The sequence below is a fragment of the Lepisosteus platostomus genome, chromosome 4 (genome assembly GCF_059453375.1).
Source record: "Lepisosteus platostomus isolate fLepPlt1 chromosome 4, fLepPlt1.hap1, whole genome shotgun sequence".
Classification (NCBI taxonomy): domain Eukaryota; kingdom Metazoa; phylum Chordata; class Actinopteri; order Semionotiformes; family Lepisosteidae; genus Lepisosteus; species Lepisosteus platostomus.
The window spans coordinates 26343692-26370938 of NC_142614.1; the positions used below are offsets into that span (position 1 = coordinate 26343692).

Below are 27247 nucleotides of genomic sequence, written 5' to 3' on the forward strand. Positions count from 1 at the left end.
TCTGGAAGTGCAGTGGCTCCAAATCACGGAACCCAGCTGTGAGATCAGAAGATCACACTGGAAAGTTAACCTTCTAGAAAGACATTTGAAACCAAGGGACATGAGCAGGAAAGGTTCATGGTGAAAGAAATGTGTTGGCACTCTTTCCTCTTGAGTTCATAAAATGCACAATTTAAGATTGTTACTTTAAAAAAGCTTGTGTGGAGAACTGCAGCAGTGTGAGATCTGTTGAGCTTTCTCGCACAAGAAAAACACATTTCCACTGTTGAGCCTTTTTCAGGAAAGAGAGATCTAAAAGTTGCAGGAATATAAAGGAAAGGAGAACAATACAGAACGTGTAAGAAAGAGTGTCTAAACTAGTAGAAACCTGTGGGAGAAAAGGTGTAAAGTCTGGGACTGAGATTCCTGAATACCCTGCAAAATGATGCAGTTGGAGAGGTTAGTGGCTGGGAGAGTTAAAATGGAGAATTACTGGGTTCGAGGAGATCTGCGGAGAGTATAGATCCTCACAGAATCCAAGATACCTTTAACTTTTCTCTCTCATCCTTACACCTCAATAAGATTATCAGATGAAAAGTTGTTTCATTTCTTTCAGCATGGAATTAACCTCATCTTGTTCCTTTAAGAACATTTAGTATAACAAAATGCTGCTTATGAGGGGCTCTAAAACATTTTTGTAAAAAGCTTAGACTTCATAAGATACTTCAAGTTTTGAGCTCTCAGCTGGTGAATCAGTAAATATTTGATGTGGAATGTAAACATATCTATTTATAGTACTTTTCATTTCCTGGAAAACGTTTCTGTGAAAGCCACCTCATAATGATAATAAACACTAAAATACACCATACGTGACAAATGTTTTTTTTCTTTTCAAGTCTGAGTTTTTTCTTCAGGCTTAATTTGAGAGGTTTTATCTAGAATACATTTTTTGATTTGTAAAGTATAATAATTTCATTTTATTCTAAAGATAATGTATAGTGTAGGTAGTACTTATCCAGACAACCAGAATAAGCTTTGTATTTGCATAGAACTAAAGTGATGTGAAATAATAGGACACTCCAAGCATACTTAAATGACATCAGGTTTGCTCTTACTCCTGTGTCATTCAAATCAGAATTCTCCAGTCTACAGATGTCAGATTACATTCCTTCAATACTCCTTATGTATTACTCTGTTACTCTAAAGACTTTTTCAACAACCACTTGTATATCATGTGAAAATGTCTGATAAGAAACATTGTAAAACTGTATCAAACCTTAATAGTATAAGGTGAAATAATATATAGCGCAAAGTCTGAACTTTGATTTATTCTCAAACCATGGGTTCAGGTTCAATCACCCCAAAGAAGATCCACCAATTAGGATCAGCAAGGTGGGTAACAGAACCAAACCTGATAACACTTCAGCCATTTACCAACTTGATGGTGATGTTGTTCTGTTAACTCATGAAAACATTTAATCTTGTTTTATTAGATCACTGGCTTTTCATATCTCCAAATAACTGGCAATCTGACTTTTCCAGCCATCTGACTGCAAGCAGTCAGAGTCAGGACTTAAACATTTCTCCAAGTCGACAAAGTACAGAATTCTGTCCAAGATATTTTTGCAACAGGAAAAATCATCGCAAACCCCCTATAATTTTCACCAGAACAATGAAATTAGACAGTTGGACTCTTTTTATATCAACATCATGAATATCCAAGTATATTCAGCACTAATCTATAGCCAGGAAGAACTGAATTCCTTCCACCTGTCTACCTTGTGGGTTGACCCCAGGAAGACAAACAGTGCACAGTGCACAAATCAAGCACTACACTACCTTTTGGCAGAGATGCCTGAGGCAAACCTCTCTCTCTTCTGTCTTTGGGATGCTCTCAGTACAGAACAGCTGCAAGCTGGATCATGGACCAATCCACCAAGCTTCATCTTACCAGCAGGACGTTTAACTCATCAAGGACTTATGGGCAATGGATTTTTGAGTATAAAACTTCTTTACTCACGTTACAATTCTCAGGAGTTGAACTATTATTCCAAACACGTTTGATGTTTAGTTCATGATAGTAAATGCATATATACATGTATCTGAGAATAAATGTGATTTAGTTATATGAGATGATAGAACCTACAAGCAAAACTGTAACATGTTAAAGTCGATGTATTTTAACTCTAAAGTTATTAACTGGGATCTGTAAACTATTAATGGATTTTACCTTGATATACAGTCATTGGTACACTTGTCAGACTCAATGATACAAAGGGTGTAGAAATAAAAATTGTATATTTGTAAATAATGTAATTTATAATTTTATAATAATTTATAATGCAAATTAATATTAACTATAAATAAACCAGGGCAGCACAGTGGCACAGTGCTCAGCATCGCCTCACAGTGTTGGGTTTCTGGGTTTTATTCCGGACCTGGGGTAATATCTGCATAGAGTTTGTACTTTCTCTCCATGTTCACTTGGGATTTTCCTGAGTGCACGGGTTTCCTCCCACAGTCTGATGACATAGTACGGCACTGGATTGGCGGTGCAGTGACTCTGTTGCTAAGGATCTGTGCCTGTGGCTGGATTGAATCTCACGGCCGGTAGAGGCTGGTAGATCTTATCTTAGTAATAATTAATTATCTTCTGGTGTGTTTGTGTCTGTATGGCATCCCATTCAAGGTGTATCCTGCTTTGTACCCATTGCTTACTGGGATGGGCTGCAGGTCCCCTGTGATCCTGTATTGAATAAAGGTGGTGGAAATTGGATGGATTAACTAAACTCAAAATTATTACATGCTAGCAGCACATACCTGTACATACATTTTTAATTTCAAATATGTGGCATCAAACAAAATGAAGCAATGTGTGAGAAATTCTACACATTCAGGAAATATAGACAGTGCCAACAGATAGACTTGCTTGGATATACTGTACATTTAGTAGGGAAGAATTGTAAATGAGATACGCATTAGAATATGTACAGAGTCTTTGTTATCATGCTGCAAGAAAGATAATGCTGACTGTAGTAGAAGTACTGTATCATAGTCTTTTATTTAAAAAGAAAAGTAAATTGAGAACAAATTCTCATTAACAATGACAATATGGAGAGTGTAACCATTATCTATAGAGTGGGTCATTTTCCAGGGACACTGTGAGCAAAAGACCTTGCTCAAGGGTGCAATGGTAGTACCTCACTCAGCCTTACTGAAGCCGAACGACTACTCAATACAAAGGAAAACAACTAATCTGGTTTGGGATTGTCAAGATTGAGGGAATTCAAGCCTTTTGGTCTGAAAAAAAGATTACTAGGGGACCTGACATGACTCAGCTATACACACTCCTGGAAGGCCTTGACCAAGTCAATCCAGCACAAATCTACAAGATCAATGATGATGTGAGGACCTGGGATGTCAACTGACAATTGGGTTTATGAGCAGAATACAGAAGACGTGTAGAAAGATTCTCAGGAATATGCAGCAAACTCCCTAACTGCTGTTGAAGCTAACAGCATAGATTAACTGACTCCTCTTTTCTGTAACTTTTTGTTCTTATATCAACCATGTGGAAATGGATTAGTACAAAGCACTTGATCACCATATTGTGGGGTTAAATGTACTGTAGTCTTTCTTGTCAAAGTTGTTGACTGACATCACGTCCAAATCTGAATTACTTGCTTTATAAATACTGTAGTTACTTGCTTCAAACACAATGATATTTTAACATGCTTGTTTTGTCAGGTTTATAGAGATACGATGGCTGTATTGATTAATATGTGTAAGAGCAGTGGCACATTTTACTGAAGGAATACAAGTTCTGAAAACGCAGATCTAGAAATAAGAACAATTACATTTATGTGATATAAACCCAAGTAAATGTTTATCCATCATTTGCTACTCAAGACATAGTTCCTAAATTAAATTGCTCAATCACCAACTTCAATGGTCCTTATATGGCTCTCTACTTTTGTGTGTTTCCTCATGTTTCTGGCATAAGTAAGTTTTGTTAATCTGTTCTTGTGTGCTACTGCACCTAAATATGGGTTTTTATTTAGTAAACCCACAACTGGAATCCAAGTGCTCTTTAATAACTATATATTGATAATGTATAAATAGTAAAAATTGCATTGTATATCAAGTACTTCAGGACCAAGAATTAGAAACAGAAGTTAAATATCAAATCGTTTTTCAGGGAAGCCTATTAAATGAAAAATAATGAGAAATACATAATTGGGAAATAACTGCCTACTGTTAAAAGTAAAAGATCAAATTCAGTAGAAAAACAAAATCCTTTTCAGTTTACATTCAGCATCAGTTTGCAGGAATTTTATTGCAAATTTTCTACGTTCATAAGACACAAGAGTTTATATTTATGAACCAGCAAAAACTACTGTTACTTATATTACTTTGAAACTGTAAAGAATTAATGTTAATAGCACAGAAAATGTGTACTATTCATTTAAGCCTACACATACACAAAATAAATTTAGTAATGTCAATACTATAGTTTTTAACAGTTGAAGAAAAACAATACCATGGATGCCATAATACAATTTAATGAACAAGAAAAGGGTATAAAATTTAACTTCTTAAAAAATTGCAACTGTAATAAATAAATAATAAGATATTGCTGAGTTTCCCATTTTTAAGTGGCAAAAAACTTCTTCCAACATTTTTATACAATGTTACATAGATACATTCTTTATTCTCAACAATAAATTATTAAAAAGTAATATGTGGATGAATATTTAAAAGAAAAAAAATCAAACACTTTGTTTATACAGCATAAAAATTGTTTTGGTTAAACATTTCTATAAATACAACTAGCATTTACAATGTTACTGTGAAATTGTAGGGGTGCCATTTTAGCAATATATAAATTAATAAGAAAAAAATAAAACAATCTATTATCTATGGCAGGATTGTAAAAGGAACATTTGCATATATCTACATGTGTGTCAGTCTAGGTTTTGAATTGAAATATACAAAGAGGACTAAATTATACATAGCCAGGCAATTAACTACTGTATGTGAATGTGAATACAGAATGTGAGCATGGAAGGTAATCCACATAGCATTTCCACTCTGCTAAACTGTGCTACCATCAATTCACCTAAGGTAATCTACACAAGATCAGCACTGTGCATACTGCTGTTAGTAACTGTACTGTACTTGGTTTGTGGTTTTTTCTTTTTTTAGAGTTTTATTGTTTTTTATAGCAGAATTAGTACAGAGCCAGATTCAACAACAACTGTTTTGTAAAGAATGTGCACAGTTAATTTTATATTGGAAACCATCATAATCAGGTTTCAGAAAACTAATTAAACAATCACCTCCCCTGCTGAACACAAATCATCATTTTACCCTTGGATGAAAAGACCACTTGCACCATTGTTGTTTTCAGTGCATAATTAAGACACACAGCAGGCCATGTTCCATACTCACAAGGTTCCAAGGAATGTAGAGAACAAAGTGATTACAGAACACGCCACAAGGATTTCTTTACATCACCATAGAATCTTACTAGGTTACTCCAAGATCTTGTGTAGAATTACACTGACGTTAACCACTTATTTAAGGGTTTGACATGTACAGTACAGTAATCTCTCAGTGGAACTACTGTATAAACACAAGCCAATGAGATTTTAATTATGTTGAGAAAACCCACCTTAATGTTTTGACAGATATTTTATGTTACAGAAGGTATATGTAGAAAACCTATGATATAACGTCTTGCATCTGCTAATATAATTACACCAGTATTTAAGGTGACCAAAACACTTAACTGCATTAACAGTTAATCATGAATGCAGTTTCTTAATCCTGTACAGCTATTCTCATGTTAATGTAACCATTTAATATAAACTGTATGATTATAGTAATTCCAATATTAATAATAAGATTTGCTGATTTCTTTACAAGTACTCTGCCTAGAATAAAACAGTGTGTCTCTATATCATAGATTCACTTTAGAAAACACAATTTTATTTTAGTCTCTTATTGAAATTGTTAGATATGAGAGATATAATGAATTTGGTAGGCTTTGCAAGTCTATCCAAAGCAGCGTCCTTTGTCTATTTCAAAACAACATTTAACACTGTACTTAACTCTGCCATGACAAATTGCAATTTTGGAATAGGTTTCAAAATAAAACAAAAATCTTCCAGCAGTAGATAAAACAAACAAACAAACAAACAAACAAACAAACAAACAAAACAAGAAAATACTACAATCAAACAACAGGATTTATGGTTGAAAGTGAAGAGCCAAAGACCTTGTAGATATCATTAGAATGTTATTAATCAATCTTCATCCTAAATCTGCTAATTTGTATGTTGGAAGGTTAGAGTCAAATGACGAGTCTGATAACTGGGCTTAAATGGGGGCATGCTCATTGAGCAATCACAGGTACAACATCATAAAGAAGACTGAGGTACTGTAAAAGTCTGTATTTAAGTAGTAGCAAAGATTAAGGGCAAAGATTCTTACAGACCTTTTACTACTGTATGTTACACATGTTGGGATGAATGGATCTATAGCAGAAATCACACGGGATTCATACTGATTCTGGAACTTTGTCATGCTTTGTTAAATAAGCCTGAGCCAAACTTTAGTTTATTTTAAACTCTATTGGCTTTTATGCCAATAGGAAAAAATAAAATAGGGTTATCATAGGTGAACATATTTGTATGCATTTAAGTACATACTCTTGGTTAGATTGGTCAGAAGTCAGGGATATTTTTGAAAAGGTATTAAATCATTTGCATGGTATAAAAAACACACTCTGTGGCTCTGCTTTTCCATTCTCAATAAGTTGCAACAGGACTGAAGGTAATTTTGTTAATTGCTTTAATTGAGAGTGACATTTGTAGTGAAAGTCCAATGGTCTTCCCTGTGGGAAGATGTACAGAGCTGAAAGACCCAAAGGCACAACTCAGTGCATACCCTCTTTAAGTTGTACTGCAATGTTCTCATCTCAAAGGTCCTTAAAGATTTAAAGATCTTCAGCTCTGTTTGACTCTGAGAAACAATGCACAATACACATTATTAAAAATACACATATGGGACAATGTAGGTATAACAAGTAGATTTGTTTTGCTACCGAATGTGTTTGACAATGTGGAATGAAAACGATTTTTTCTAAAATTGGGTGCTTTAAAATAAGACAGGAAAAAGGTGCAATAACCCTGCTTTTACTTTATGAATTGTGGATTCCTGGTTTGTCATCAAACATCTCTCATGCACATTCACATACAGTGCAACACATGCATGCTGTAGGCCTCATAATGTACGTGCTTGAAGATGCGATAGTGCTTTTTTGTGTTGTTAGTTAAAATGCGTTCCCTGCATTTATTGTAGGCCTTGACTCAGTTACAGTAAGTTGCATTTTATAATGGCTTGCTATGGAAGCATGTTAGTAGCAATGTTGCATAACAACTACATAATTGGACAGTGCATTATTTGTAACTTCAACCTTCCACAATCATGCTCAATTAAAGGAAGTGAACCTGAACTGATGGAATAGTTTTCAACTATTGCACCTTTACCAAAACTAAACAAAGCAGAAAAAAAAACAATTTACTATGCGTATGTTCCCACTGGGGTTATGCAAGACATAATTAAGAGAAAGGAGAAAAGTGGTCTAATTACAATATTGTTTTATGATAAATACAAACAAGTCACTGTGTTTAATATGCCAGGAAATGCAAAGAGGTCTATGTATTTAGTGGTATATTTACACAATATGAACACATTATTGGTTGAAAGCAAGGTATTATGGGGAATCCCTTTACTTTTTAAAACAAATCATAACTTGGACAGAATTATAAAATGAAACTTTGAACTCTTCACGAATCCCCTCATAGTATTTTTGTTAACATTGTTAGGCAAAATTTAACTTCAAATAGTACTTCACCACAAAATATCATATTATAATGTTTTTGTCATGAAATTGTAACAAGATCTCTGCTATTTCAGTTCAAGTACATCTTGAACTGAACATCTGAGTCAACTTAATAAGATGCATTTTATTCTTCTCTCTTTACATTTCCACTTCTAAAATGGAAAATAAGGTACTGCAATATTAGAAATTAAATGTGTTTCCGCAATAAATTATGCAATTATTTTAGTTGGCAAACACTATATATTTTATTATCATAAATAACAGATCTCCTGACAGCTCCACTTCAATAATTTCACTGTAGTAGTACTACAGTAAGCTTCCTTTAATTTTCCTTTAATATTTTAAATAAGAAAGATAAGTCAAATGTATCACATTAATTGTAATTGTATATCATGTTTTAATTTTTGACTAAAAATCTGTACCAATTTAATTTAACTTTGCCTAAAGCTTACATTTAGACTTAAAAATTAAATTGCCAAGTATTATTTTACCCCTCAATGTATGATCTGCATTAGTGAAGATCCAGAATCAGAAATTATAGATCAGTTTCTTTATGATCCTGTTGTATCATACATAAACTGTTATGTATCATATACTGTATACTGTTGACTCTTTCAGAGCAGGTATTTCTATACTGGGCCTTCATTAGGAGAACGGACATAAAACAAAACAAAAACCTAAATATTTTTATGTTTGCACAGAAATAACTTCACCTACAGATCTTTAATATGACTACAGCTAAACAGAACAACAAATTATAATAAAACATTTTAAATGGAGGTTTAAGGACACAAAAGTGCAACATAGGATCTGATAGCCAACATTTTTAATGTATTTGGCGATACAGAAAAAGACAAATTATGCTTAGAAGGTTTAATCATTATTAGTAGTGTTACGATAATTAATCCCCATAATGCATTACTTAGGAACCAATGGATGTGTGGGACAAAAAGCAACTAGCCAGAGGACTTTACCTAACTACAGTGCTTTTGTGGAAATACTTTGGAACAGTGTCTTTACGCAATATACTTCAAAGAGAACAGAACATAAAGGCACCATTGATATTTCTCTCCATTTAAATACTGTAAGTTTTGCTACATACTGTATGGCACATTCATTCAAAACTCAAACATTTACATACGTATATTTAATTTATAAAAGACTTTTTTATCACTACTGCTAAAATAATTTAAAGTATTTTTTTTCTTTTATCTTTTTTTTTTTCCTGGAATACTTCATTTATATAAAATAAAAGTTTACTGGTGAATCTATGCATTGTTGTTAATTTCGTCTTATACAGCAATTGGATCTTGATTAGCTATTACACTGGACAGCCTGGCTTGCAGATCCTCCTGGGCGGCAAGCTTGTGGTTCGTGTTAGTCCTGCTCCCGTCAGCTGGCCTCAACGCAGGGCCCAGCTCCAGATCTCCCGCTAAGGGGTTCTGTATGCTGAGGAAAGGTGTGTCTTCCCCAACTCTCTCATCTTCCGTTTCGCTCTCCGAGCTGCTACTCTCCGAGCTCGTGTCGCTGTCAGACTCCAGCTTGTGAGGAACGTGGCCATTGAGCTTTGTTCTTTTTGCCCTCCGGCCGTTGGCCAGTTTCTTTGTGGGCTGTGGCGCGGCTGGCTCATACTCTGGGGTGGTCTCGTACTCATCGTCTTCCACTATCCTCAGCGGGCTGGGGGGTGGGCTGTGGGCCTCGTGGGCGTGGTTGTAGTGGGCGGAATTTCGCTGGTATTGGCTGCTGGGGTGCTCCTGGTGTTTGTCCCGCATGCGTGGGGGTGTCACCAGCAGCAGAGGGCGCTCCTCTTCACCCAGCGGGCTGATGGCCACAGAGGGAACGGACGTGGCCAGGCTGGACATTGGCTGTGACACCTCTGACGGTGGGGATTTGGGGGAAGTCGGATTGTCCAAGTCAACTGGAGACATGCGGTTTGGGGTTGTCATAGCGGAAACATACCTTAGGAAGAAAAAGAAGAAGTTTGGTCATTTAGCAAGGACAGAGTGCAGGCTGTATTGGGTATCATGCCATCATAAAAAGACCGCCCTGCAACTTGAAAACAGCACCTGCAAAGACAACTACAGGAAAAAATGGTAAAAACAAATAATGGTGAGGGAACACAGTGAGAGAAACGCAAAAAACTATAAAATGCTACCTTCTTAATATTCAAAACATTAACTTTCTTATTACAAGACTGGTTAAAACTGTTGCATTACACCTTTTTATTTTATTTCGTGGAAACATATACAGTACATAAAACTTTGACTTGAAATGTCACCAGCAGGGATCACACTTTAAGCATGAGTTTTACGTGATCATAAAGCTTTTTAGTCCTTTATACAGTATAAATCTAAATGTAAAAAAATAATAATTTGCATTCCTCTTGTGTTTCTTTATGAATACACTTTATGAATATGGTTATAGTGACACTTGTACGTTCATCTCTTCTGTTGGATTCTGCACTACTAATCTTCTATACTAACTTTAAACCCTGAGACCTGATGCCAGAGGTAACTTTTCTATACAGATGAAGAACATCAAGCCAACTATTAGTCAACTGTGAGACAGGGTGTGTGTTTACTTACAAGCTTCTTGGTAATTCAATGCAGAACTATCTCCCTTTTTTTGGTTTTCTCCTTATTTCACATAGTCTATCGCATGTAGCTTACTGCACTTCTCAGCTATATCAAGCTAATAAAGTCAAGAGATTAATTTAATAGAACATATGAGAAATTTCCATTTCCATGGGTTTCTGTTGTGAACTGTTAATCATGTTGTGCCATGATTTCTTTTTAATATATGCAAAGTGTTGCCCTTAAAGACAGGTGCAATAATAAAAAATGCAGAAAATAAATGAAGTATAATAATAGAAATTATATTTTAATACAAATCAAGTCAAAAATACACATTCTCCTGTTTTATGCTGGGATTGATCAATATTCATAAAGCTGTATTTCCATTCTATTTGCAGCACAAGCAATGTTCTGGATGGGTAAAATTAAAGAGGCAGGTGTTCATCAAGCTCTAGTCAGTATTTGTCATTTGACTCTTACTTTTCTTTTATTCTTTCAAGTAACTTTCACATCCCATCTGCTCAATTTACCTTACAGCCTTTGAAATTATGCCAAAACTGTGTATTCAGTCATTGTGTTTATAAATAATAAAATATTAGGTTTATTATATGAAGGATTACATTTTTTAAAGGATGAGTCACCTTTCAAGTGTAAATGGACCAATAATAATATATTTTGCATTTCACTTGTTATGATAGTCATGAATATTCAACTTTGTACTCTGGGAAGGAAAGTCCCTTGGCTTTTGTGCAGACAACTTGCCATGTCTTAACAGATGAAAAGGAAGCAGATTTCTTGGTCTTTACTGCAGAGCAATTGTGACAATTAGGACATCCAACTCCAGCGCTAAGGCCCTGGGTCCCGTTCCAGATCTGGGGTGATATTTGTGTGGAGTTTGTAGGTTCTCCTCGTGAGATCTTTGCTCCCACAGTTCAAATTCATACTGTACTAATTGGCTTCTGGAAACATTGGCCCTGGTGTGAGTGTAAAGTATACTGTATGTGTCTGTGTATGTGCCCTGTGATGGACTGGTGTCCATCCAGGGTATATTCCACCTTGCGCCCGTTGCTTAATTGGATAAAGTGGTTAGAAAATGGATGGATGGATGAATAAATTAAGTGCATTTCATTTATCTGCTTAATTAAAATTAAAGCTGAAAAGCTGCTCTCATAACCACAGAGAAAAAAAACAATAGTCTCTCATTTTGTAATGAATACAATTCTCTGTGGTCACATGCTGTGTTTTGTTGGCCACAACATTGAAATAAGCTGTCTGTATTCCAGGGCAGTTTAAAACAGTTCATTCAACTGTTTTAAAAGACAAAGATGCAAATAAATCCTCAAGTAACATAATAGTGAGGGCAGACATTTAACTAACATAGGGGCAGCCTTGATTGGCATAACAACACAGACAGTGTTATGGTATTATCTCAGTAATTAAGAGGGTCAAACAGCTAAAGCATGTGGCTCTGAGCCATACAAACGTTAACCTCAACTTCACAAAGGAAGTGTACGGAATGCTCTACATTTGTCTCTTTGTCTAGTTAATGTCAAGTACGCATTAGCAAACACAAGTCTGAGCTATTGTGTTAAAGTATTTAATATGAGCTAAACAGCTCAATGTGCTTTGGGATAAAATAAAAGTATATTCTGCTATTGAAATTAAGTCACACTGTAGTGTACTACGATGCCTTTCTTGCTGCATATTCAAATTTTACATTGTATACAGTATATGAATTCAAATGTTTTTCCTTTTAATTTTACACTGATATTTAATTCTGCTCGTCTCAGGTATGATCAAGCATTTGCAACAGATGTGATTGCCCACTTTGAATTAAAAAAAAATGCCTCATTATTAAACTGTTTCTATTTTTTGTGAAATAAAACAATACCATCCCTGTGTTAAAGCATTATTTTAATTTCATACTCTATTTTTCTCATTTGTTTTGGTGAGGAGTCTAACTTTAAATAAAAAATCCCAAACAGCCTTATCTGTGCAAGTCTATACAATTTTACTGAAAAGGAAAGATAAATCATTCCCAAAAGCCTATAGATCCTATTTGATAATAAATAAACTCTCAAAACAAAATATAATGCCTTTATCAATTTAAATTTAGACAGAACCTCTTTCAAAACATACATTTTTCTCCATTTGCCCAGTAAGTAATAATAAGAACAAAACTGTGATTCCTGAAAATCATACAGTACAAACATTTACATTATTTTGTTGCTACAACAAATCTGTAAACAACGTGAACCAATTTGTTGTTTTGACACAAGGTGATGTACTCTAGTACCATAGTTCAAGTTTTTTTGCACGAGGTTTTCAAAGTGTACGAATGTACACAAGATGGTGTATTCTGGTGTGAAGGAATGCCATTACTACCTTTCACTGTGAGGTGAATCCTTATAGGAGTCAGGAGTGTCTCTGGAACTCTTTATGTAGGCGTTCAGGTCTCGGGCACTTCTGGTGGCATTTAAACGCCCCCGATGACCTAATGGAGTGGTGTTTCTACTGGTTTCCACTGAAGACGTCACCACAACCGACTGGCTTTCTGATATAAGGCTTTCACTGGGCCCATTACTCCAACTAGAAGAAACAAAACCAGGAAAATCAGTTAATCGCTTAGTAAAGGGCAAGGTCTTCTGGTCTGAACCAGATTTAGCTCTAAAAGTGTTATGGCTGTAGCATATGAAGGAAAAACAGGAAAAACTATGAAGTGCCATTTTCACATGCTCCACTTTTAATTCAGCAAAATTAACAGACAAGTCAAACAGAGGTTTTTAAAAATACTTTGCTAGCGTGATCTGCTGTAATTGTTTCATAAGGTGTTTCACTTGTAGAATAAAGCTCATAGCCAATTCACTGCACTAATGAGGATTGTCTTTTTTTATTTTTGCAGTAATGGTAAAGCAACTGAATTTTTGTATCTCAAAATTGCTCCCTTTATCCTATGTACTTTTAGATATCAAACCTTTGATAGTTCTCAAAGGTAAAAATAGTTTTCCCACAATAAAAATCAACCAAACCTTTATATATTACATGGAACGAACTGCATCAAGCATTTATAAAACCTTATGGGCTGACTACAGCTTCCAACTTAATGCTTCTTTCCTGTTTCACACAATAGCAATACATATTTCAATGTCTGAATCCAAGTTTAGTCATTTTTACATTATCAGGCAGAATAATAGCATTTTAACATCCTAACAATCCACCACATGTACTGTATAAATTTTTGGATAAGCTGGAAGCAAGCATCAAAGACAAAGCATAATGGTTCTTTGCTGTTGTATTGCAAGAAAAGCTCTAGTTTCATAAGGGGATAAGGGAATTATAACAAAAAAAACTTTCTAGACAAATGCTGGAAAAAAAGGATTATGCTCACTTCTGACTGGATATACGAGTAACTGTAGCAGAGTGATGCGTTGTTGAAGTATACTGGCTTGTGGAGAAAGACGTTTCAGTTTCCTTTTCAGTTACAAGCTCTGCAGGAATGGCGTTTTTCGATGTGTACTGCTAGAATTAAAGCAAAACAACAAAAACATCAACATTCACAAAGCTTGTTTGATTTTGAGAGAAATTAATTCACGTGGGGTATTGTAGTATTGAAGATTAGAGGAATAATAAGATCATTCATCAGAAAAGTAGCTTCTTTAAATTTCTAATTTCTTTTTTATCAAGACTCCAGTTATTCTTCTATCAAACTGTTTTTTTAAATAAATGTGTATGTTTATTATTATCTTATAATTCAAAAAGCAGCATTTTCCATTTTTATAATTTATAATGTTCAACATTTTTATTATAAACTCTGTCATTTGATTTTCATTAGGAAATGTTTAATCACCACAGTGCTTGCTAATAGTCCTTACTAGATTTCATACAGTATCAGTGGTTTATGAGTATGTGTAAAATAATTACCAATGAACATATTTTAATGAGAGACAATTGGAAAAAACAATCTTTATTCTGCGAAACTCTCTTGCAAGCCATTAATGGGTAGGCTTTCCTTTTTGAAAGTTGTGAACTCACATTTACAAGCTGAAGGTTTTCGGTGGGTGGATTTGAGTTCTGAGGTCCATTGCCCAGGCTGGCCATGTTGTTGCGCTCAGACCGCAGGCTTTGTCTCAGGCGATCGTGAAGCATTTTCCTTTGCTTTCTGTTGAAATAAAGATAATTTCTTAAGACACAATTACTGACTTTATCACACTTGGTTTCTGTTCACTATTACTCTTTAGGCCTATCTTACTTAAATGTTAGTCATTTACAGGCTTTTTGTGTACATATGCATCATTTCGTAGGTCATTGTTTATTCAGCTACTGAAAGACATTATAAAGAAATACATCAGTCCAATTTGTAAATCCAGATTAATTAAGTGTAACCATTATGATATTATGAGAAACCAAAACATGAACATTTTTAAATTTGTCCAAATGCTTTAAAACAGAATTAAAGAGATCATTTGAGCATAGAAATAATGACCAATTTTGATTTACAAACACACAAAGAAGTTATTGCACATTCAGGTTTTATACATGTACCAATCTGTTTTTTTTTGTAAACATCTTTTAATATTTTACTGCAACATGACACCAAGATATTCTTTGACTCTACTGTATTTAAATCAGGTCTTTGAAGCTGTAAAAACACAGATATAGGAGGGTCTGTTACAAGAGTTAACTTCTACAAGTGCTGGCATTTAAAGTCCACAGTATATCTGAAAACATGAACAAATGCTCAACTAATGGCTCTATGAGATAAATACAGTCGGAAATGTTGGGGGAGCAGGAAAAGTAGATTACTTGGTTTTGCAGTAGGCAACAACACACATGATGCCAACTACTAGCAGGGCGATGCAGATGCCTGTTATTGTTAAGATACGTTTCTGGTACAGCTCCTCTGCTTCTAGAAAGGAAAAAAAACAAACAATAGCGCTTTTAAGTTTTACACTCACTACTAAATAATTACACTTATTACAAGTCTAATCAACATAAATCAACAAAATACATATGTTATGTTAGTTTGAAATAAATACAAATACATATTATGCTCAGATATATTAATATACAGGATACTATATGTGAACCTCTTTGACATTCAATTGGATTAGTGGACACTAGTATTGAGACTTTTCAGCTTCCTCATTGGAAGTTAAGTGGAAATTCTTAGCATCCAAACCATCCAATATTTATCAAAGAAAAATATAGAATTTGAACAGCCTTCTTTTTGTCAAGGCAATATACAAATTGTATATTGAGTTAAAAGTTAAATTTAAATTTAAACATTATTCAAGATAATTCCATAATTGTCCTTTAAATAAATGTCACTATGAATGTCCACATGCTGTTAATAATCACACAGAACAAATATCTATTTCACATATCTATAACACACAACAAATAAAAAGCTCTATAAAATTACGAAACAGTATCAAAGACACAAACAACTAATCTGAATTTTAGTCTTGTACACTTCACATGTAACAGTAAACATACAAATCCTATTAAATATTCAGGTTTTGTTCACAGGACATAATGTTTCCCAAAAACATTTTCTTAATTACTGTATATGAACTTTTCATAATTTCAGAGTGCCTTCTTACAGCTGACATTACATTTTCACACATACATACGTATGTACAAAGTTTTGACTTGCCTGTAAATCAAATACATTTCTAAACTCTCCCTTAATTAACTATTAAATACAAAATCTAATAAATCATCCAAAATGGAATAATGTATATTTACTGTAATCTTTTTGAGGAAGGTCAATCATCTATTTTTACAAGAAGCAGGGCTTTTAGGGAGTGGAAAATTCCCACAAAAGCCTGTTTAAAGTAACAGATATTTCCTGTGAGCAAACCCTGGTACAATAAGCATTTAAACATGTAACACAATTATTAAACAATTGTTTACAGGAAACAGAGGTCATCTAAAATAGACACAGGACGACTGCCATTAATCTGTACGGATAATGTAGAACATGAAAGAACACAGAACAATGATGACAAAGGGACACCGAATGGAACTGGTTTCAACAAAAAGACAGAAGGAGATAGAAAAGAAGAGGGAAAACCAAACAAAGAGGATTGGAGGAGTCATCTGCAGACCTGGCACAGCATGCTTGATACTGGAAGAAACAGAGTGAAGAATGCTTGAAAAAGGCTAAAGCAAAGTTTGAAGGGATAATCCATACAGCATAACCACTAAACCATTCTGATGACCTAGCAATGTGAGCACTGTATCTAAGAGTAGCTAGTAAAATACAAAATAAGGATAAAGGCAGTACATATACTCAAAGACTTCATCATGTACTGTACCTACAATAAGTTAGTCTAAGTGCAATAATGCCTGATGGTACACATTGTAGTATTAAGGCCATTTATAAATCAGGGATTTTGTAATTGTCCTTATTAATATGTGCATTACATTATGCAAAATGCTGCTGTAGCATGGTAATGCCATGCACAATGAAGCAGGACATTGCTTTAATGTTCCAATTAAACACAATCGTTTTAAGGAAAATCTTAATGTGTCTTCACATGTAAGAAACTCTGTAAGGGTCATAATTGTAGATGAAATATCTACCTCCTGATATAATGAAATAGTTCTTAAAATGTAGTGGGAAACGACTTTAAAATCCAAGGTCATAATTCACTTAAAATGTTATAGCTGTATGATCCCTTCATAAGCACAAGGAAACTGGTTGGAGTTAAAGGAAAGTCTTAAGCTCCTAAGAATCCTAAATCTGCAAGCTAAAAGGAATGATCGGTCCATACCCATAAATCCAATCCCAAGATGCTCTGCCAATGCAGAAAGTTGACAAAAAGAAAGAAAAAAGGAAAAACAGTTTCAGAGAAGAGCAATACTCTGTAGCCAGGAAACAAATCACACATGTACACTAATGGCTAACCTGCACTTCCACAGAGAGTCAAACATTACAATGAGACAAACCTCAGCTAATAGCAAGCTAGGTAGTCTACTCCCAGTGATGAAGATATCGCTGTGTTGTATAATTGGGGGTCTTTATTTAATCTTTTTTTAAAAAAATTAAATGACCTAAAATATAAAAACAACACAAAAACTATATCCTATATCTTAAAACCTCAAAAATGTCATCTGTTACCATTTAAACTACAGTACATGCACAAATGTTATATCGAATGCTGCTATCACTACTTTTGCCAATATAATAATAATAATAATAATAATAATAATAATAATAATAATAATAATAATAATAATATTATTATTATTATTATTATTATTATTATTATTATTATATTAATATATGTAAAGTGACACTATACAAATCAATAATAGTATGCTTCTGTGAAGAAAAAATGGTAACATAAAATATTGTTGTTGAAAATAGGTTCCTGTAAAATATACTAAGTAATTCAAATGGTGAGCTTCAACTCATTTAAACAAAAAAACCTGTTCATAAGGAATACAATTCAGCCCATAAAGAAAATAATTCAGTCGAACTACATTAGTTCTTTTAAAAATCACTTGGACTTGAAAAACTGCTACATATTATTCTCTATATAAATTGTACTGTATGTTCTTTATACAAACTATAAATAAATCTAAAAACATATTTTAAAAACATGACATCAATTGTTGCAGTAGTTTGAATTAGGTAAAGTTAATAGGTTTATTAAAGAGACTTTCAAAAAGATTGTCTCTTAATATATGAGCACTGAAAACTAACTAGAAAAATCAGTGACATGCACATGCATACATTTCAGTGCTTTTATTTCATAGCTTATGTATGACAGGTAACTGAGCTGTAATCTCATTTGTGGGGAAGTCATTTGTATCAGGCAGCTTCAATATTCATCTAATTCAATGGGAAGTGGGTACTTGAAATTGAATATATTTGGTATATCAGCTTCATGAAAAAGCATGCTGAGAAAATCATGCAGGACTCTTTCTCAACACGAACTATGAAGCAGTACCAATTGCATTTTTGATTGATAAACATTGTTCGTTGCATCGTGAAATCACCATGCCCATGTAAAATTAGAAACAAAATAATTCTCTTGCAAGTGCCACTGTCACTCCATTCCACGTTCAAAATTTGCATTCCTTTTCTATCAGCATTCCTGGCATTTTAAATAGGGAGTGCAGGTTTAATTCTAAACTGATTTTATACATTGTAGAAAAATTGGATTTTTAGCCTTAGTCAAGATGGAAAGCACAAAGTTCTGATTTATTGTGTAGTTAAAATGGTTTCTAACATGTTTGGCGCCTCACATTAATGCAGAAGACCCTGGGGCTAAATAAAGATATTAGTTTTACATTCCCAGGATAATGAAGGAGATCTTTAACGCTCACCACCTGATTGGATTTTAAATTACTGAATGTAAATATTGAAGGAAATAGTAATGGGCCTAGACCTTTACTTCACTCAAGTTTACCTTGAAATCTTGCCACTTTTCTAACACCAACATGTCAGCAGCCATTACTTCCCGAGTGGCTGACTGAACTACAGTAGCAAGTCCTCCTATGCACATCTATTCTATTTGCTGCTTTTGTCTGCTGTTAATCTTTTGCTAATGGAAAACAAAATCTATATGTAAAAAAATGTTAACAAAGATTAAGAAGTAACTTTTAACTGATGAGTAAGACTGTCTGTCAAAGTGAGGGATAACATAACAAGGTAAAGGTTAGAAGAACTGTGCAGTAGAATGAGGAGGAATTTCAGTAATACCAGGTTGACTTAAACTGTGAACACTTTGTTTTCTGTAACATACTGCTGCAGTTATGGTACTGTAGGTAGGTAGGTCGGTCCCTTTTCAGGCCATAAAGTCCCATGGGGAATGGGGGGCAAAGGCCACCATTTTTCTTTGGCCACCCAACACTGAAGGTGGAGGTGATGTGGTCAGCATCACGCTCTGGCCAGCCTATTACCTCCAGAGGGATTAACCCCCGGTACTCGCTTGGAAAGGAGGCTGAGTGGACCTGTGAGCCGTCTGGAAGTAATTAGAGCAAGCTACATTGCTTGGCCCTACCTGGGATTGAACCTGGGACCTTCCAGTCAGGAGCTAGACGCCCTTGCCGTCTGAGCTACTACGGCTCCCTGCAGTTACAGTATGTTATGCCTTTTTATTAATTATGTCCTTGAACCACTCGTAAATATTATCCCAAGAGGTGGCTCCTCGAATTAGCAGAACTCCAGAGTTTTGATTGCTCCGATGTAACCTTCAAATATATCAGTTCATTCTTGGTAACATTGCCCAGTTTGACACAACTCTCTTAGGTTACCTTCGTTATTATCAAAGCTACTGTACTTTGTTAAATCTGAAAATGCAATAGCCTTTTCTGTCATGTTTTCACTATTGATTTCCTCTCATAAAATGAACATTTTATCTAAGGGGCACCTTTGAAAGCACCATGCCAGTAATCCAGCCATCATTAGTGAACCACTTAAATCTGCTTTGACTGTCTCTCAAAACAAAAAGCGCTATGGCAATAAAACTGTAAACTTACATTAATTCATTTAGATGTATTACTTCAGTACTTTTCCAGGAAGTTTTAAAATGTTACCCTAGTAAGTATAACTAAGGACTTTCAAAAAGGTTACAATGTACAAACCAAAATGTAGTTCAAGTACACAAATTAGATCTTTCTCACAAATTGATATCAATTTATGAAGTGGCATTATATACAATATTTTCTCCTGATTTATAGCAACTTATATTTCAAGATCACCTTTGAAAAACATACTGTACCATGAAAATCTCCTTACCAGCCTCTTAACCATTTATCAAATGTTTGTTTTAGAGACTGATTTCCACTTTGTCTAACTGCAATTTTCAATGTCAGAGTCCATCTCCCCCTTGCTCCTAGAGCCTAAACAATAGTAGAACAGGGGTCATTAAGAGTAAACTACTTTATAACCACTTCGCTTTGGACTGGACCTGACGGATTCACTGGAAGTTCTTCAGCAACTGACCTTGTCTGAAAAATGGAGAAACACAACTATTGCCTACACTGGAGTTAAACGCAGTACATCATCAATCTACCTCATTATAATTTCTTATTTATTGCACATCTGCAGTCATTGTTTACATATCTGCATTGTTTACATCCGAACTGTTTACTTGTTTACTTGTACTGTACATTGTCTACTGTTGGTACAGTATATTGTCTCGGTGCACTGTCTGCACCTTGTGTTTTTACACTTTTTAACAATCGAGAGACTTTCTGTAAGTAAGAATTCTGATGTTCCAGTACATGTACTGGTTACATATGGCAATAAAGTTCAAGTTCAAGGGTCTCTACCAAGAGGTGAATCACTTGCAGTGGGCAGTCACAAGCTGGACTGGCAATGCTTTAGATGATATTTGAGTTATATTTCAAACGACCTTCAAACAAATAAGGCACGACTGTTTTATCCCTGACTCATAGAGCTGTGCCTTAATGTTGTGGACATCTATTCTACTGATGCCTCTATTCCCAGGGTTTTCTTTTGGCACTGACAAATAAATACTCTCTCAGCACATCTGTTCTGCTGATGCTGCTTTCTCTTCTGTCCTTTTTGACCGCTCTTTTTTGTTGTTCCAGGACAAAATTCTAGTACTATAGTATTTATGTCCTCACTTATGCTAAAAAAAAAAATCACTACGTCATCTTGAGTGTGTTATATTTCACTGGGGGATGGCAGATCAGGCCATTGTCAGTCAATGAGGACCAGAGAATAACTCTGGGAGGACATATACAGTTCCCAACCAAATGTAATCTGCATGTTTTGAGGATTAGTGAGGAAACCAGAGTACTGAGAGAGAACCCACACAAACGCAGTGAACATGCAGACTCCACACAGAAGGCGCTCTTGCACAAAACTGAACATAGTACTTCAGAACTGTGAGTCAGCAGCGCTGCCTTAAAGCAAAGAGAGCAAAATCAATCACTGATCATCAAGGACAATTCACTTGCTTTTTTTAGCCATTTACTTCACATCACTCCCTTAAGAGTGTCTCGCTTACAACATAAGGTCTTGGCTGGTGTTGGTTTACTAGATTTATATAGCACACCAGCTCACAGACAGAAAGCCTCTGCTAGACAGATGCGATTCAAAGACTTAACAATTTCAATTTCTCACAGATATACTAATGATATTCCTCAATTAGGTCTTCAATGGCTGCACCCTCCGGGGAAAACCATTGTACCAGCAAAATATGAACAGCTTTTACTGCTTAAATATTACATTTTGCCTTTTGGGCCTCTTTTACATTTTTTGTGAGCTCAATAAAGTCTGCAGCATAACGTTTTCATTTTTCAGCTGGTTGCTCTAATTTAAATAATCTGAACATAAAGAAGTTAGATGACTAATGACTTTTAAAGTAGACCATGGGATTTGTTGCTTCTCATCTCTGCTCTGACTTCAAAGTATCTGCTATTTATAAGTTTATGTTTAATCTCGAGTGCAGAGGTTCCTGGAGGATCACACACACAGCTTTCATCCGAGTGGAGCACCATTAACTTCAACTACGGCTTCAATTGATAAGCTGCCGATTGGAATATTTTCCTTAGCCACAGAGCCATCGCACCACAATAATGTATGATTGCTAAAAAACAGTCAGGTTTTTCTGTTGTGTTCTTCTGTGATTTCTGGGAGGGAAAGTGAAGCTATGCATGGTATTTACTTTCTAACAAAATCAGCAGTTGCTTTTTTTACATGGAACAATGCATTAATATCTTTCATATCTGTGAACTGTTTTATTATTATGAAACAAACAAGGTTTAAGTCAAATGTAATTACATCAATATTAGCCCTTAAATGCACTTTGTGAAATTAGAATGAATTGGTAACGCTCTCATTTTTTTCATACGTAATCTAAATGAATTAAAGTAATGATTTAAACTGAATTATAAAACAAATTATAATAGATTTTCTTTGAATTTCTAAAAAAACCCATATTAATCTGACTTCATTCAATTATTTTTAGCATTTAGCAATGCTCATGATCTCATTTATAACCATACTGAATCCTCTTGCAAAATACGATGTACAGTATATTGCACCTGAAGCTTCTCAACTTCATCTGTCTCTGTGGTCATTTTTTCATCCCAGATATCATTCTGTAGACAGTGAAATACACAACGCATTTTAGACAGGAGTCTAGTCTAGTGTTTGACTTTGCTATATACTTTTGTACATTCTTATTGGTAAGAATATTAAATCTGTCATCTTTGTTTCTTTCCCACATGTGCATTTTCCACTATTTGTCCCTCTTCTTCAGTGTAGAAAAAATCCTCGTTGTTTTACAGGTGGTATGGAAAACAAGTTATTCTTGTGAAAAGAACTAATCTGTCTAGGATTTGAAAGGAAAATAAAGAAACAGGAAGTAGCACTGATTCAGCATGCTCTGACCAAAGCACAGACAGGAAGAGGAAGTAGACGTACTGTAAAAGTTGGGCATTACGTAGTTTTGGCAGCGATCACCAGTAAATTCATTTGGGCACCTAAGAGGGAAACAAAAATCACAGAGAAAAGAGAAAAGTGAAGAAGTGACTTAACACCAGAGTTTTCACAGAGTGACGTGCATCTCTGGTGTTGAGGGCAGCTGAGAAATAAGAATGTCTTACCAACATTAAGGTCCCTTGTTTGTTTGCGAAAGCATACTTACTTGAAAAAAGTACCAATCAGAGTCTTAAACTAGCACAAACCTCCAGTTCCATTTTTCAGATTGGGACTTAACGCGAAAGTATGTGCTAATATTTCAAATTAATTCAAATACACACTTAAAATCCAACTGTAAACAATCCAATTTGAATCATACCTTGTTTGATCCTTCTCTGATTTCCAAAGACATAATGTGGAATTAACCCACAGTGACTCATTGGAAAAGGTCAAAGGGATATAGTTGTCTAGAATAAAAGTAGTCTATTGGACAAGACAGTGATTGGGACTTTAGTCAGTAAGTAAACACCAGAGATGGCACGCGCAGTGGGGTTCAGCAAGTGGACATACGTTTTGGGTTTATGACTCTCATGGGCACAATGTCTTGACACCGATCTCCCGTGTATCCAGTTAAGCACCTAAAGGGTAAAAATGGAGTGAGATATGCAAACAGGCAAACATACATAATACATATCATTGTCTTACAATCATAATACAATTAATTGTTTTGCAGGGTTAAGGAGCCAGGTTAAATTAACTCATTTTATTAACTTATGTATTAAAGTTACTACAGAACAATATTGAAACCAATACTAAATAGATGCCTATAAAATCAGTGATTTCCCATCACTGCAGAGGTGAACTGCTTTGTGTAAAAAAAGTAAAACAAACACAGATTCAGATGAAACTGTTGTAAACTCAGTGCTGAAATTGCAGGGGCATATAAAAACTAATAAGTTTGATAAAAGCACAGAAAACGGCCCAGCAGGGCTCTTAGTCGCTATAATTCTCTTTCCTCCATGCCTACATGTAGTTTGCGTTGTTGATTGCTTTTCAATCATCCCAATTATTGTTGTGATAATCTGTGTTCTGCTCTTCTACAATTGGTCTGGTCGTTATATTAATTATATCTGTGCCATTTCCATTAAACAACAGAAATGGGTATTTGGTATAATTACAGAACAACAGGCAAATCTCTCACACCTGGCAGCTCCCGGAATTCTTCAGCTTTCCCAGCGTCAATGGGGAAATGTCAGCAGAACATGTTGTGCTAATGTCAATAATCTTCATTGATCTTTCCCTTTTAATATCAATCTTTTATTCCTCTTAACATTTGCTGGAGCGCTGATGTTGCCCCTGCGTTTTCCCTTTGAGGCTAATTTGTTCTGTAATAATCTTTCTTTCATTATGATGAAACAGTGGGGATGTACAATGCTGCTTTAAAGCATTTCAGCATGTGGTGTTTGTAACATCTACTGTATAGTCCCAAAGGAAGACGTGTCTCAGTTAGGAGCCTAGTGCGTAGTCAAAGCAGATCTCCTAATACGGATATGGACTAAGACTCATTTAGGTAGCTGCGTCAGCATGCGTAGGCTGCAAAGGAACGAGTTAAAGTTTATTCTATACTGAAAAGATAAGAGACAGAAATTTCGGAGCCTTCTTCAGCTGTGAAATGAAGAAGCCACCTGAGGATGGCTCCACAGCCGAAACGTCATGTCTCTTTTTTTCAGCATGGAATAAACCTTAACTTGTTCCTAAGACACATTTACCTTTTTATGCTATTTGTGTTTCTACACGAAGGCAAGGAACAATACTGAACACTTTCATTCTTCCTCCATCACTGCATTTGCTCCTGTCTTTTATATCTATCCACTGATTCTGCCGCATAATAATTCAAAGCCTATAAAAAAGCTGCTCGGCATAATGAGTAATCAAAATCGGTCAGTAAAAAGACAGGCATTGGAGATGGGGTTTAAGTCCAATAATTTTTTTCTTCAATCCTCTACTATCAACAGGCCATCTGGTTGCTGGTGACAGGCCTTAGCTGTGGAAAGCTTTCCTGATGGAGATAACGTGGCGTGTGGGGGAAAGTCTCCATCCGGTTTCCAGCTGGGCCTTTCACAGGGTCTTCCCAGCTGGCAGAGGCAGCTGGCACTCTGAACAACCGTAGGAACAAGGCTGTGGTTAGGCGCTATTTCACTGCCTGTCAATCCCTCTCACTTTATAATCTCAATCCCAGCGAAACAGGGTAAAGATGAACTGGTGTGGTTTTTAGAACTTCACTGAGAAAACAAGATGTAGGACCTCTCTTACTCTTACTGTACTGTTAATGTGAACAGTGTTGTTTTATTTTTCTTTCACAAATATCATTTTACATCTTACTGCAGTTCTTTCTATAGCTCAGGCATTCAAAAAGGGAAAGCTACTTACTGTATGATATACTGGTTTAGATGATAATTCACATCAAATCTTTGAAAAACCAAGTTTTCCCCACAGTGTGAATTAATTGCTGCTTTCCACTGTATTCATGTTGCGCAGTGTTGGAAACATTTCTTACTTTTTGTATGAAAAAAGAACATTTCAAAGAAAAACAAACTACTGCTAAATAGAAGAAATAATGTTTAATTTTGTGATATATTAATAGTCCCATCTTTTCTGAGAAGCTTTGTCATGACTGTCAACTGAGCACGTTTAACTTACAGAAGGCAGTCAATTGATTTCTGCAAATTCGGATATTGCCTACAATCCATAATAAGTGAAAAACAACAAACTAAGACTTTCTTCTTTTACTAAAAAGTAAAGAAAATCCTTGTGGAAGGCAGCATTTTTTCTGCTGAGTCACTGATGTATTTAGGAAGATACTCTCTTTGTAGACGGTAAAAATCTCTCTTATGCATCTAATGGACCGAAGCCAAAGTGCAGCTACAGCATTGTCAATTCTTTTTGCCAAGAACTTTAGAAGAAATGATTGGTCTATCTGCAGTGGTGTCTTTCGATGCCAAGTGTACACAGACAAATGGATTACGTGCAGATACAAGTACAGGCATTTGGGTTATTTTTATCAAAGTATATTGCCTCTTGCTAAGAGGCATGCATTTTATCAATAATTTTATCAATGTCATGACTTTTCAATAGTTGCCCAAAATGTGCTGAGCTAGACATACATAACCCTTTTCTAATTATTTTTCATCAAATGAAATGTACTTCTGACGCTTCCTATAAACAGTCTAGAAAGGTAAATTCCTTTCTCATTGAACACAGCACTCAATTGAATGTTCAATGTCCTGTAACCAGTATGTGCAAAAAACAAAGTTAAAAGATTTCACCTTACACAATTTCACCCAAACAATAATCAATTAAATACCTTAAATAATTTGAATGGTTTAAATAATTAAAAAGACAAGTTTGTAACTTTTGGTGAAATGCACTCATAACCTCCAAAGAAGTTAAGGGAAAAACTGAACTTTGTTCAACCTACAGTACTTTTTCCTTCCACAGACTTCATTTCAATTGACACATATGTTTAGTTTGTGGTTAATTCGTGGTTTTACTGCTCAGCTAGTTAAGTAGGTACAGTATATGATCTCTCTCCCCGACACAGAACTATACATCACAAATGCTGTAAACGCAGATGTGGTCTTTGCTTTGAGAGGTATGTTATCATGGGTCTTTAAAACACACTGTGATGCCATAAACACTACAGCATGAGAGCAACATATTTCCCCATTGACGTGGTGAAACAGATAACTAACATACAAGAGTCAATGCACAGCTTGCAACTTCTAGCAATTCTTGATCAAGTGGATTCTCTTTTTATTGCCATCAAGACATCTAGGTTACAGCAAATGTACCTACAGTACACGGAGAAGGATTTTTCCGGGGAATCATACCCATAAAATTCCAAGTTTTGAGCACTTTAAAAATCTTCTTCCATACAAACTTTCACAGAGTAGAAGATTCACAAATTATACTGTACAGTATAAATTTCAGAGAGAGATTCTTAGATGGGGTATGGTACAGGATAAGTGAGGTTCTGGCTTTCACTATTGTTTATTGCTCTTTGATTCCATTCCTTTTGCTTTTAACTGGATTAATATGTTGTTCTCATTAAAAGTGCATTTAGCTGTCCTTCATTGTTTTATGTGACCATTAAATTCTTTTGAAGCTCTCCCCTAGCAGACAGTTTACAATATAAATGCAAAATAACACCTGGAAATTAAATGCAAAGAAAGAGCAGTTACTTAAATATTTGAACATTTTGCAATTCAAAACTTTTTAAACTCCAGTAGTTTATTTAAGTAGCCCTAAATCTAAGAAGATGGTTGATTACCAGTTCCTCTGCCATAAACAGTACTTCTCCATCATAAAACAAGC

At 35.1% G+C, this 27247-nt stretch overlaps 1 protein-coding gene across 6 annotated transcripts in view; it reads right to left on the minus strand.

The window, feature by feature from the left end:
• Positions 1-8697: 8697 nt before the first annotated feature.
• Positions 8698-27247, minus strand: part of nrg1 (neuregulin 1) — a 241922-nt gene continuing 223372 nt past the window's right edge. For 2 of the 6 annotated variants that reach the window (XM_088629223.1, XM_088629227.1), the window contains 7 exons: positions 22877-22935; positions 17241-17264; positions 15265-15367; positions 14494-14620; positions 13850-13980; positions 12847-13050; positions 8698-9847 (listed from right to left, as the gene is read on the minus strand). In XM_088629223.1, coding sequence (XP_088485349.1) covers positions 9181-9847; positions 12847-13050; positions 13850-13980; positions 14494-14620; positions 15265-15367; positions 17241-17264; positions 22877-22935 — 1315 coding nt within the window. In that variant the 3' untranslated portion in view covers positions 8698-9180. Of the gene's footprint in view, positions 9848-12846; positions 13051-13849; positions 13981-14493; positions 14621-15264; positions 15368-17240; positions 17265-22876; positions 22936-23443; positions 23512-27247 lie in introns of all 6 variants that reach the window. The other 4 variants (XM_088629225.1, XM_088629228.1, XM_088629224.1 and 1 more) reach the window with 3 other exon arrangements.